The sequence below is a fragment of the Syngnathoides biaculeatus genome, chromosome 11 (genome assembly GCF_019802595.1).
Source record: "Syngnathoides biaculeatus isolate LvHL_M chromosome 11, ASM1980259v1, whole genome shotgun sequence".
Classification (NCBI taxonomy): Eukaryota; Metazoa; Chordata; class Actinopteri; order Syngnathiformes; family Syngnathidae; genus Syngnathoides; species Syngnathoides biaculeatus.
The window spans coordinates 4315827-4329575 of NC_084650.1; the positions used below are offsets into that span (position 1 = coordinate 4315827).

A 13749-nucleotide genomic window follows, 5' to 3' on the forward strand; every position below is an offset into this window, starting at 1 on the left:
CATTGTAGGTGCATGTCCACTGTGAGAGAGATAATCGAAAAAGAAAAATCTAGAAATCACAATGTATGTTTTTTTTTTTTTTTAAAAACAATTTGTGTGATACGGTTGCAAGTAAGTATTTGAACACCTGAGAAAACCAATGTTATTTGGTACAGTAGCCTTTGTTTGAAATTACATAGGTCAAACATTCCTGTCCTGCCCACTCCGCCACACAGGTTTCTGGGGTGTTGCTGAGAAACACGGAGTTTCAGCTCCCTCCAAAGATTTTCTATTGGGTTTAGGTCTGGAGAGTGGCTAGGCCACACCAGAACCTTGATATCCTTCTTACGGAGCCACTCCTTGGTTTTCCTGGCTGTGTGCTTCATGTCATTGTCATGTTGAAAGATCCACACAACCATCTTCAATGCTCTGACTGAGGGACAGAGGTTGTTTCCCAAAATCTCACAATACACTTCCGCGGTCATCCTGTCCTTAATACAATGCAGTCGTCCTGTCCCGTGTGCAGAAAAACACCCCCAAAGCATGATGCTACCACCCCCATGCTTCACAGTAGGGATGGTGTTCTTGGGATGGGACTTAACATTCATCTTCCTCCAAATGCGGTTCCATTTTGGTCTCATCTGACGACAAAACATTCTTCCATGACTCCTGTGTATGATCCAAATGGTCATTGGCAAACTTAAGATGGGCCTTGACATGTGCTGGTTTAAGCAGCGGAACCTTCCATGCCATGCATGATTTCAAACCATGACGTCTTAGTGTATTACCAACAGTCACCTTGGAAATGGTTGTCCTAGTTCTTTTCAGGTGATTGACCAAGTCCTGTTGTGTAGTCCTGGGGATTCCTCACCTTTCTAAGGATCATTGAGACCCCACGAGGTGATATCCTGCATGGGGCTCCACTCCGATTGTGGGCTCCTTAAATTTTCTAATGATTGCTCCAACAGTAGACCTTTTTTCACCAAGCTGCTTGGCAATTTCTCTGCAGCCCTTTCCAGCCATGTGGAGTTGTACAATTTTATCTCTGTCTTTGGACAGCTCTTTGGTCTTGGCCATGTTACAAGTTTGAGTCTTACTGATTGTATGGGGCGGCCAGGTGTCTTTATGCAGCTAACGACCTCACAATTGCATCTGATTCAGGATAATACATGGAATGAAGGTGGATTTTTAAAGGCGGCCCAACAGGCCTTTGAGGGTCAGAATTCTCGCTGATAGAGAAATGTTCAAATAGTTACTTGCAGCTCTATCACACAAATAAATTGTTAAAAATTTCCTCATTGTGATTTTTGGAGTTTTCTTTTCAGATGATCTCTCTCACAGTGGACATGTGCCTACGATGAAAATTTCAGACCCCTTCATGATTTCTAAGTGGGAGCGCTTGCAATATAGCAAGGTGTTCACATACTTATTTTCTTCACTGTACTAATGTTTTTTTTCCCCTCTCCACATTTTCATTGTTTGTAATTCAAATACCTGTGAGAAAGTTTAATTCATTTCTGCTAGTGGTTGGAAATTAGGTCCTTTTTAAATACCCATCAGTATAGAGCTATTTGAATGTGTTGCTTTGGAAGGGAAACCACCACTAAACAGTTTTGAAAGGCTGTAAAATATTTATGAGGAAGCTGCAGGATGCTACAGTCAGTCCAAAAGTAAATGTCCAGGGTCAAAACAACAAGATTAAGAAAAAAAGCCTCCTTTGCGTGACTTCTCAGACAAGCAAAGGAGCAGCATCTTCAGAAGTTAATCATGTGATTAGTGCTAGGGTCGAGGCACTTATCAGATGTGATCATGGATACAGTTAAGGATTGACATAACCATTGTTGATCTTCATTGATGACATAAAATACTAATCGCAGATATATTTTGAAAATGTTCAGTGGCAGTTCTCCTTCCAAAGGCAGAAATTCAATCACAGCTCTTTGCTTCTAAAGGGCATGCAACAGTGATGTTCTTTTCAAAATTGCTAACAGGAAGAGGACAGATGCAAACTAAACTTTAAAAATGCTTTTTACCGACTTAAAACTTACTACAAACTGGAAATTTCTGCTCCAAAAAAAAAAAAAAAACAAGCCTTTCTAGGTTAAACTGGGGACATTACTTTTTGATTGGTACTCTTATCACTATTGAGCCTAAGACTCAATTACATTACTTTACATTGGCTTACTTGTTCTTTGCAACAGGTCCTGAGGCTTCACTATGCCAACTGCAAAGCATACAATGCAGACTTTGATGGTGATGAGATGAATGCTCACTTCCCTCAGAATGAGCTTGGTCGAGCAGAGGCCTACACATTAGTCAGCACCAACCAACAGTACCTTGTGCCAAAGGTAGATTAAAACATGCATGCATACAAACTTTGCAGTTGTGAACACAAACAATTGTCCGTATACCTTGATTTAGCATCCTGTGGAGAAGTATTTACCTACATCCTTTTTATTAGGCACGATACCCAACAGATTCACTTTTTTTATTTGCCTCATCAGGATGGAAAGCCTTTGGCTGGTCTGATTCAGGACCACATGGTGTCAGGTACATGGATGACAATTCGAGGTTGTTTCGTCACAAGAGACCAGTACACTGAACTTGTGTACAGAGGATTGACTGACAAACCAGGCCGAATTAAAATCCTCCCGCCAGCTATACTCAAGCCACAGAAACTCTGGACAGGAAAGCAGGTAGTTTGACACCTAAGATCCTTGATTTGTTCTGAAATTTAACATTTCACCAAAATTTCTCATAAAATTATTCTGAAATTAGATTTTAAAAATCTATTTTATCTTGAGCATTCTGGTTGTCATCGCATCACAATTCGTAATTCACCAACCTTTAATCGTGAATAAAAAGTGCACGAGGTGAACACGCCCATTAAAATATATTTTTGTTTTTGTTACCAACATAACTTTTTAAATTTGACCTAAAATATTCAACCTGACTTTCACCCGGCCAAAACATTCACTTTTGCCCTGGGAATCATGTTCGTTTTTCCTCAAAATGTATCTGCAATGTTTTTCTTTGCAAGTAACAACTGAAAATTGTTCGAGCCTAGGAAAACTGTCGCAAATTCCAACTTTTGGGGAGAGAAGTAAAACAAAATGGCATACATTCCATTTTAAAGTTCGGCCTGTATCTCCTTGAAATTTGATATATTAAAGTATTTATATACACTACAGTTGAAGAGCTTAAAAATTGATCGGCAAATTGGTGGTTGGAAAGTACTTCAGTATGACTATTGGAAACCTTCAACCTTTAAAGTAGGGCTATGGAATATATCTTTTGAGCATTGTGTCATTGCAATGTATCTCATCTTCCACACCACACCACGCACCCACCAACCCGCACCGCAAGCTTCAATACGGTCCACTGCACCTTTTAGCATCCATGAAAGCGACGTTAGACACATCTTCAAAAAAAAAAAAAAAAAAGCACTGGTCCCAGACCTTGTGTCCCTGTCCTCTTCCTCAAAGTCTGCGCAGACCAACTTGCTCCCGTCTTCACAAAGATCTTCAACAGGTCACTACAACTGTGTGAATTACCAGCCTGCTTCAAACGCTGCACCATTATACCAGTCCCCCAAAAAGCAGCAGTCTCAGGTCTTAATGAATCCAGGCCTGTTGCCTTGACGTCTGTGGTCATAAAATCTTTTGAACGCTTTTTGCTGGACTACCTCAAAAACGTCACAGGTCCCCAACTGGACCCACTGCAGTTTGCCTATCGAGCTAGCAGGTCTGCTGATGATGCCGTCAACATGGGTCTGCACTTCATCCTTGAACACCTTGAAAGCAAGGGTACCTATGCGAGGATCCTGTTCGTGGACATCAGCTCTGCGTTTAACACAATCAATAATTGTTCAATTATTCAAGCCGAATAATATTGCACGCCCCACTTTTCAGTTTGTTAAAAAAACTATAAAATATCCAATAAATTTTGTTCCACTTCACCATTGTTTCCCACTTGTTGATTTTTGACAAAAAATTTAAATTTTATATCTTTATGTTCGAAGCCTAAAATGTTGCGAAGGGTTGAAAAGTTCAAGGGGGCCGAATATTATGTTGTTCCTTGTTCTTTGTGCTGTATATCGTACCAGAGCAGCACCGACTGCCGGAGAAAAATTCCTTGTGTTTTTACACAGTTGACCATTAAAGCTGACTCTGATTCTGATATGTGTGCGCAGAAGTTACATCACAGGGTCCTGCGCAATAATGTTTTGATATGCTGTCAGTCAACCGTAATATTAATAAGTGATCAATAGAGGGACCTGGTTGGACATGCTTATTAGATTAGCACCAATGTTAGGGTAAATTATAACCCATCAAACAACACACAGAGACCCAGAATTATGTCCTTATTTTTGGTATGATAAGTATTAATTAGGCAACAGGAAATAATTACTTGCCTCCATGAACTCATCTTCAGAATGTTGAACAAAAGCATGTCGCAACAGATTACACTTGGGAGGGGCGAAGAGGGAGTGGTATTATTGAAGGGAGGAACTTCAGGTGTACACAAAATATTCAACATTGGCGACACAATGCATGTACAAATATGCATATACATGTATGTTAAGACATGGGTGTAAAATAACTGATTTTAAACATAGTAGGAATGGCGGCATGGTGACGCAACTGTTGAACATTGGCCTCAGTTCTGATGACTGGGGTTCAAATCCTGTGGAGTTTGTTTTCCCCGTGTCTGTATGAGTTTTCTCTGGGCACTCCGCCCCCCCACCCCTCCATCCCAAAAACATGCATTGATTGGCACCTCTAAATTGCTCTTAGGTATGATTGTGACTGTTGTCCGTCTCTATGTGCCCTGCAATTGGTTGGCAACCAATTCAAGCTGGATCCAGCCTCCTGCCCGATGACAGCTGTGATAGGCTCCAGCACTTCTGTGACCCTTGTGAGGATAACCGGTTTAGAAAATGGATGGATGGGTAGTTGGATGAATGATCTTGTGCTAATGTCTCAACAGTATAACAGCATGAAAAGAAGTAATTTAAATACGTCTTGCAGGGCTATTGCTGAATACTAAAGCGCATTTAAATTGAGGTCGAATACATCCAAATTACTTATACTTTATACTTTCGTGCTTTAGTGAGCACAGTTTTTATAGATACAACTGTCTGTTTTTTCCCATGTCTATGTAATTTTATCACATTGCATTATATATCGTAAGGCTAAAGAAAATTGCAATATTTTTTTCCATTATGTACATTAGCCCTACTTTATAGTTTAATGCGTATGCCCTCAGCATATAACAGGGATGTAACCAATGCCTCGCCTCATTATAGGTGGTGTCCACCATCCTCCTCAATGTTATTCCAGAAAAGGCTGTGCCATTAAACCTAGTTGGGAAATCGAAAATCCCCAGCAAAGCATGGATCCAAGTTCCCCCAAGAATGGCTCCAGGGTATCGACCTGACACCATGTGTGACTCGCAGGTGCCTATGCATGCACAGATACATTTTGTACTTGTTATTTTCAGAACTGTAAAAAAATGAGCTATAACAATTTACTTATAAAGGTTTTCTTCTTCTTAGGTGATGATCCGTCAGGGGGAGTTGTTAGTCGGTGTTCTGGACAAAGCTCACTATGGCTCATCAGCATATGGTCTGGTGCATTGTTGCTATGAACTTTATGGAGGGGAGACCAGTGGCAAACTACTCAGCTGTCTTGCAAGACTCTTTACTGCCTACCTTCAATTATATAGAGGATTCACTCTAGGTTATTTACCGGAAGTGGTTTTCCTTTCTCACAGGTAAATTCTAAAAATATTTTTGTTTTTCTCGTAGGTGTTGAGGACATCATGGTGAAACCAGGTGCTAACGCAAAAAGGAAACTCATTATTCAAGAATCACTAAAGATTGGTACAAGAGTGAGTTACTGCTACTATTACTAGTTCTTGTTTGCATTGATTGGTTCATGTAATTATTGTCATTAGTCTTCTCAGACTTCAAACAGACTAGTGCGCATTGCAAAATATTGCAGCCTTGTCAAATTCAGTGTATCCTCTTCAGTGGGTGCTACTGGCCAAAATGGCTGCTACAGTGAAAGTGTAGTTGGTGGGCCCCATTGTGCCCCAACATGGTCTCTGGGCATAAATATGAACTACACACAATGAGTACATTTTTGACAGCTAAAATTTTTACAGTAGCTAGGGTCGGCAATGTTTCTGTCGATGGCTGTTTTCAAATAGTAACATCATTTTACTTTACATTTCTCAGGCCCTCCAGGCAGCATTCAACCTTCCCACTGATGTGGATGAAGCAGAAGCCAAGAGCCATTGGCAGGATGCTCATCTCAACCCAGACCAACGAGATTTCAGCATGGCTGATCACAAATTCAAAGAAGTAGCCAACCAAGTGAACAATGACATTAACAAGGTAAATTCCAACCGTTATACTTTGACCACTTGTTTCACTGCTGGTCTAATTTGGCATTTTAACATATCAGACACAAAATGGAAGACCTTTTGTTGAATTCTGGGTGGCTATCTTAAATTTAAAATATTATACTGATTAGAATCACACATAGTGAAATTCAGTTTTCACTGCATTACTACTATATTCAAAAAGTTAGGGACATTGGGCTTTTGTATGAAATTTCAAGATTTACTTAAGATCTATTATAACATTTACAGGCAAACGTAATTGTTGACATCCTGTAAACCTTTTGAGTGCATGTCTAGCCGTTCGATGTTTTTGTAGTGTTTGCAGAACTTGATGTTCTGTGGCAAGGAGCCACGTGGCAAAATTCACAACAGGTGTTTGATTTGTGAAAATTTCAGAGCACCTTCACATCCATGGCTTTCTGTAACTCTTCCAGTGTTTCCGTATCTCTGTTGCAACTACCTGATAATGACACTAAGCTCAGTGGCAACTTCCCTTTCAGAACATCTTGTTTGGAGCCTTGCAATGTTTTGGTGGTGCTGGGTTTCATCTTGGTGTCATGATGAAGAGGACCGTATGGTCCGTACAATCTCTTCATCATAGGTAGTCATTGAGCTGTGCTTTTCTTGGTCTCTTATATAGGATTTATTCCCTGTTTGACCTGGATTATTGGAAAACAGAGCCCCCCGAGAGCATGACTGGTCAAGGACAGATTTTGAGATTCATTTCCGCAAGCACAGGGAGGGGAACTTTTGTTCTCTTGATTCTCAAACGCTCATTTTCCCCCTGATTTGGTTCAGTTAGACAAGTTTAAAAACAGCAGAAAAATTGTAGTGCAGTTTTTGAGACCTCCTGCAAAAGATGGTCTCAAGTGACATTCCAAACGCACTCTAGGTCAGTTTCCATGTGAAAGCCATCCGACCGTGGTTTCCTACAGCCTGCATTATTATGTTTGGAGGTCAGACAACGCAACAACATTAACGATTGCATGGCCAGCAAATTGGATGAAGACCATTATTAATATGCTCCCTCCTCTTTCGAAAGCCATGATGACAGAATTACAGGAAGCATCTTAAAGGTCAAGTGTCATCCCTATAAACATTCTAAAATAGATATTGTAATGAAAAATACATATAACATTATTCACTTCAATGTCTATATGATAAAATGTGAGCGGAAAGCGCGTCATCCATGTGCAAAGTTGCAAAAGTGTCATTCTACGACATCCAAGTGGCCCCTTCTGACACGGAAGCTCTTTTCGAAAAGTACAACACCACACAACCGAGTGAAGTTACCGGGGCAATATTACACTATTTTTTCGAGCCATAATCAATGATATGCGATCACGGCCAAACCCCATCCCCGTCCGATCCACTTTCGCAGTGGAGATGAGCCATCGCGGCTCATCACAGCCGGCCGGTGTGGCTTATGACAGAACCGAGCGGTACTGCTTTAGGGGGTTGTTCATAGACGGCGCAGTAGCGATGAACAACACAATTGAGCCGGAGCGCTTTACTGCGCGCACGTGGCTGAGTGAGGCATTCTCGGCTGGGTTCTTCAGAACCTCCCCCGTCCGCAAAACCCGACGCGCAGCTTTCGCGGAAGCCGTGACTGTCAAACGCAGTGCCTCAGCCGGTGTGGCTGATTTTCGGCGCCGTGGTGGCGTATAATGGAGCCGAGCCGCCGCAGTACACGAACGCTGTCGACCCGGGGTGCATTACTGCGCACACGCGGCTGAGTGAGACATTCTTGGCTGGGTTCTTAAGATTCTCCGCCGTCCGCACAGCAGGCTGGCGCCGTCGACCCGGGGCGCATTACTGCGCGCACGCAGCTGAGTCAGGCATTCTTGGTTGGGTTCTTCAGATTCTCCGCCGTCCGCGCAGCAGCCCGACGCCGTCCCACGCGCACGTCGACATATTTCGTACGCGGATCTTTTATGTTATGAGAGACCGATTACGTGGTCCGCCGCAAACTATTATTTTTTTTTTAGTAGCTGTATACACACCTACCTGTCATTTGGAACCCACGAAGCTCTCGTCCTCTGCACCCGTGCAATCCATTTGTCATGACGAACCGGGTCTCTTGCAAACTTATGAAGGGTAAATCCATCCTCCTGAATGTTCAAGGAATGTCCAACAATGTAACGAGCTGGCATTTTGGCTAACACACAGGAACAACGAGCTACCTTGCCGGAGGTAAAACTAATGGAAACAAACGAGTCCACTTGGCAGCGTCGCTGTCCTTTACGTCACTTCTTGCTTCTTCTCGAAAACAAATCCCTCGAGAGGATTTTCATGGCAGGAGTTACAAAAACCTGTATATGTCAAAATCATGTTTTGTGGTGGAAAAAAAACACATGGGACCATATTGGCTGACGTATTTTCATTAATAACATACTAAAAATCATAGACCATAGACATTTATGAAGTAGTTTTGGAATCAGAAAACAGGGTTAATGGGTTTTTCAACGATTGTTCGTGTTTGGTAACACAAAAATCCTTTCAATATATTATTTATTATTTGAGAATTTTACATTTTGGTACAGATTTTAACAGGAATCATGGAGGTTGACTCATTTGCCTTCACGGGTCACACATCATGTGATGAGTCTGATTTGGCCCCGTGCCTTCATTTTGACAACTGTGATCAAACAACAGCAATAATCTCCTTCCAAAGCTTGCCTACCAATATAGCGTTGTAAACAAAAAGTCACGTTGTTTTGTGATGTCGCTCCAAAACCTCCATACGGGGACAGTGATTTAGAGTTTTTGAAAAGGACAGATCCTAACTCGGAATTTAACTCTGGACAAAATTCTGACTCCTAATATGAGTGGAGGTCAAGGGAAACCAAAGACAGTTTGCTCGCAGAAAGTCTCTGGCGTGAGGCAATATAGTGAAAGCTACCTTTTATTTGGGTTTACTTTCACTGAGGAGCCAACAATTATGACACCGTTGTGCTTGGTGTGTGGTGAAAAGCTGTCCAACAGTCCAGTGGTTCCAAGTAAGCTTAAATGGCATGTCCATACAAAACACCCTATACTTCAGCACAATAAAGTATTTTGTTTACCTTCTTGGGCACGCGGACTAATGAGCAACGTTGGTAAGGAAAAACACAAATGTAAACAAGACAACCTTTTAAGCTAGCTATCGGTATGCTAAACAGGTAGCCAAATAAAAAATTCACACACTGTGGCGGAGACATTACGACTTTCCGCCTGTCAAGCCATTGTAAATGAGATGCTTGGACCTAAAGCGGCTAAAAAATAGCCAAAGTCTCTACTTCATTTAATACCATTTCCAGACGTATTGGTAACATGTCTATGGACATCGAAAGATTAGTTTTGGGAAAAGGTCCCTATCAATAGTAAGCTTCCATTGCAACTTGACGAGTCCACTGATAATTGTGGACATGCCCAACTCCTGCCCAATATGCGGTTAGTGGACAGAGGGGGGGGAAAAAATGCCAGCCACTGCAACATAAAACAACAGGAGAGGAAATTTTTCCAGTCCCGTCTGATTATCTTGAACAAAGTGGACTTAAATGGGAAAACTGCACAGGTGTCTGCACTGATGATGTCTTCAGGTGTCTGCACTGATAAAGCGGTAGCCATGGTTGGACGCAGAAAATGCTTTGTAAGCAGAGTGAAAGAAAGAGATTCCAATATGATTGTTACACCCTCATCACCAAGAACTTAACTGCAGACGTAGTTCCTGTGTTGGATTATTCTGTGCGCATGGTGAAATTTGTAAAATCACAACCCATGAAACGTTGCATATTTGCATCTCTATGAGGAAATGGGTGCAGAACATAAAGCCTTATTGTTTCATACGGATGTCTGGTGGTTGTCCTGTGGCAAGGTACTGCCCCGTGTTTTTTAATTGCTAAGGGAAATCAAAGTGTTTGACAAATGAGAGGTCCGATTACCCAAAATTGCTTGCAACTGTTGAGTGGTGTGTAAACCTGTATAACTGGTTGACATTTTTCTTCATCTGAATGAACTGAACACATGTATGCAAGGCTGAAATGAAAATTTGCTTACATGCACAGATAAAATAAATGTAATCCGCTCAAAACTGCAACTCTAGAAACATGAAAAATGGAAATCTTGAAATTCATACTCTCCAATCAATGGGAAAATGTCAACACAGCAGCATTATGAGATAATAGAGAAACATTTCACAACACCCGAAGCCATTTACTGTAATTTCTTGTGTATAATGGATCCTGAAGTATAATGCAAACCCCCAAAGTTGACCTAAAAAAAATCATGAAAACCTCTGATACCAATGTACAATGAACACCACTAATTTGCTGCTATCCATATGCTCAAAATATTAGGAATTATCGCTGTGGAACTCCTCATTGATGACTTGTTCCAGTGCCTCCTGCATTGCATCATGAACAGCGTTCCCATTTTACTCCCACTGCATGCAAGCGTCTTGATTTCTTTTATTATCATTGCAAGTCTGATGTGGCGGAGAAATATGTTAGAATAGTACAGGACATGTATGAGGGCAGCAGAACAGCTATGAGGTGTGCCATTGGTGTGTCAGAAGAATTTAAGGTGGAGGTGGAACTACATCAGGGATCTGCGCTGAGCCCCTTCCTGTTTGCGGTAGCAATTGTTAGGCTGACAGATGAGGTTAGACTGGAATCCCCTTAGAACTATGATGCTCACAGATGATATTGTGATTTGCAGTGAAAGCAGAGAGCAGGCAGAGGAGCAATTAGAAGATGGAGGCATGCACTGGAAAGGAGAGGAATGAAGATTGACCAAAGTAAAACAGAATATATGTGCTTGAATGTGCGGGTGTGCTGGGAATAGATGGCAGATACCCCTGTCAGAAGTAATTTAAACTCTCACCACCGAAAGACCTTTGCCCACGTTCCAAGAGAGGCAGGGGACATTGAGTCTGAGTGGAGCATGTTTCGCGCCTCCATTGCTGAGGCGGCCTACCAGAGCTGTGACCGTAAGGTGGTCGGTGCCTGTCTTGGTGGCAACCCCCGAATACTTTGGTGGACACCAACAGTGAGGGATATAGTCAAGCTAAAGAAAGAGTACTTTTGGGCATTTTTGGCCTGTGGGACTCACGAGGCAGTTTATAGGTACTGGATGGCCAAGTGGACTGCAGCTTGGTGTTTACTGAGATAAGCATCTGCGCGTGGGAAGAGTTCGGTAAGGCCATGGAGAACGACTTCAAGACGGCTTCGAGGAAATTCTGGTCCACCATCCGGCGTCCCAGGAGGGGAAAGCAGTGGATCGTCAACACTCTGTATAGTGGGAATGGAGCACTTCTGACCTCAACTCGGGATGTTGTGAGTCGGTGAGGAGAATACTTCGAAGACCAACACGTCTTACCACGAGGAAGCAGAGTATGGGCCTTCTGACGCGGGCTGTTTTATCTCTGGGGTTGAGGTCACTGAGGTGGTTAAAAACCACCTTGGTGGCAGGGCCCCGGGGGGTGGATGAGATTCGCCCGGTGTGACAGTCTGCTCCCCCGTGCTGAAAAGTCTCCTTGTGATTAATGCGTATGTTATTAAAAGGGCAACTCTGGGTACGCAGCAGACGCTAACTGGGAAATCCTCCGGTCTCATAGTTCCCCTTCTACATAGAGGGAGCTAACATACGTTATATCCTAACCTTAAAACAAAAGTTGATAAGTGGATATATGTACGTTCGCTGTGTTCGTCTTTCTGAGACGTCCATAGCGAACAATGAACACTTGGCGACAAGTTGTCAAATGCCACATGTTGAAGCATGGGTGGGGATGTTTCAGACTGGCTGGAAGTTTACAAAATATACACGCATGCGCATTAATATATCACACCGGAGTTCCTAAAGGCTCTGGATGTTGTGGGGCTGTTCTGGTTGACACGCCTCTGCAACATAAGATGGACATCACGGACAGTGCCTCTGGATTGGCAGACTGGAGTGGTGATCCCTTTTTTAAAAAGGGAGACCAGAGGGTGTGTTCCAACTATTAGGGGATCACACCTCCCTAAGGTCTATTCAGAGGTGCTGTAGAGGAGGGTCCGTCAGGAAATTGAATCTCAGATTCAGGAAGAGCAATGTGTTTTTGAACAGTGGAACAGCTCTATACCCTAGACAGGATCCTCGAATGTGCATGGGAGATCGACCAACTAGTCTACATGTGTTTTGTGGATTTGGAAAACCCGTTCAGCTGTGTCCCTCGGGGAGTCCTCTGGGGGTTTCTTCGGGATTATGAGGTACCAAACCCCCTGATACAGCCTGTTCAGTCCCTGTATGACCAGTGACAGAGTTTGGTCCACATTGCCGGGAATAAGTCGGATACGTTTCCGGTGAGAGTTGGACTCCACCAAGGGGCTGTCCTTTGTCATCGATTTCGTTCATAACTTTTGTAGACAGAATCTCTCGGTGCAGCCAAGACGTAGAGTGTGTCCGGTTTGGTGGCTTCAGCATCGCATCTGTGCTCTTTGCAGATGATGTGGTTATGTTGGCTTCATCAAGCCATGATCTCCAGCTCTCAATTAAGCGGTTCGCAGCTGAATTTGAAGTGGCTGGGATGAGAATCAGCAACTCCAAATCTGAGACCAGGGTCCTCAGTCGGAAAAGGGTGGCGTGCTCTCTCCGGGTTTGGGATGAAATCTTGCCCGAAGTAGAGGAGTTCAAGTATCTTGGGGTCTTATTCAAAAGTGAGGGAAGAATGGAGCAGGAGATCAACAAATGGATCGATGCAGCCTCTGTAGTGATGCAGACTTTGTATAGCTCTGTTGTGGTAAAGAGAGAGCTCAGTGGAAAGGTGAATCTCACAATTTACCAGTCCATCTACGTTCCTATCCTGACCTATTGACTCAAGATGTGGGTCATGACTGAAAAACAAGATCCCGGTTACAAGCGGCCGAAATGAGTTTCCTCCACAGGGTGTCTTGGCTCTCCCATAGAGATAGGGTGAGAAGCCTGGTCATCCAGGAGGGGCTCAGTGTCGAGCCGCTGCTCTTCCGCATTGAGAAGGAGCCAGATGAGGTGGCTGGGGCATCTGATCCGGATGCCTCCCGGACGCCTCCCTGGTGAGGTCTTCCGGGCATGTCCCACCAGAAATAGACCCCGGGACGACCCAGGACACGCTGGAGAGACTGTCTGTCGGCTGTCCTGGGAATGCCTCGGGATCCCTTCGGAAGGGCTGGAAGAAATTGCTGAGGAAAAGGAAATCTGGGCATCCCTGCTGAAGCTACTTAACCTGCAGCCCAACCCGGAGGAACGGTTGAAAATGGATAGATGGACAGAATGTAAATGGCAAAAAGCTGTGCTGATGTGAAGAAATGGTAATAATTTTTAAAATAGCTCTACTCGTGTTATGGAAAATCCAGTCACTGAGTGATT

General features: G+C 43.2%; 1 protein-coding gene and 1 non-coding gene across 2 annotated transcripts in view; both read left to right on the plus strand.

Moving 5' to 3' along the window:
• Positions 1 to 13749, plus strand: part of polr1a (RNA polymerase I subunit A) — an 85365-nt gene that overhangs the window by 33328 nt on the left and 38288 nt on the right. The window contains exons 15-20 of the mRNA XM_061834946.1: positions 2181 to 2327; positions 2484 to 2675; positions 5288 to 5437; positions 5537 to 5720; positions 5789 to 5871; positions 6221 to 6379. Coding sequence (XP_061690930.1) covers positions 2181 to 2327; positions 2484 to 2675; positions 5288 to 5437; positions 5537 to 5720; positions 5789 to 5871; positions 6221 to 6379 — 915 coding nt within the window. The remainder of the gene's footprint in view (positions 1 to 2180; positions 2328 to 2483; positions 2676 to 5287; positions 5438 to 5536; positions 5721 to 5788; positions 5872 to 6220; positions 6380 to 13749) is intronic.
• Positions 5980 to 6116, plus strand: LOC133509259 (small nucleolar RNA SNORA5). The gene has a single exon (XR_009797289.1). It is a non-coding gene; the product is annotated as a small nucleolar RNA SNORA5 (small nucleolar RNA).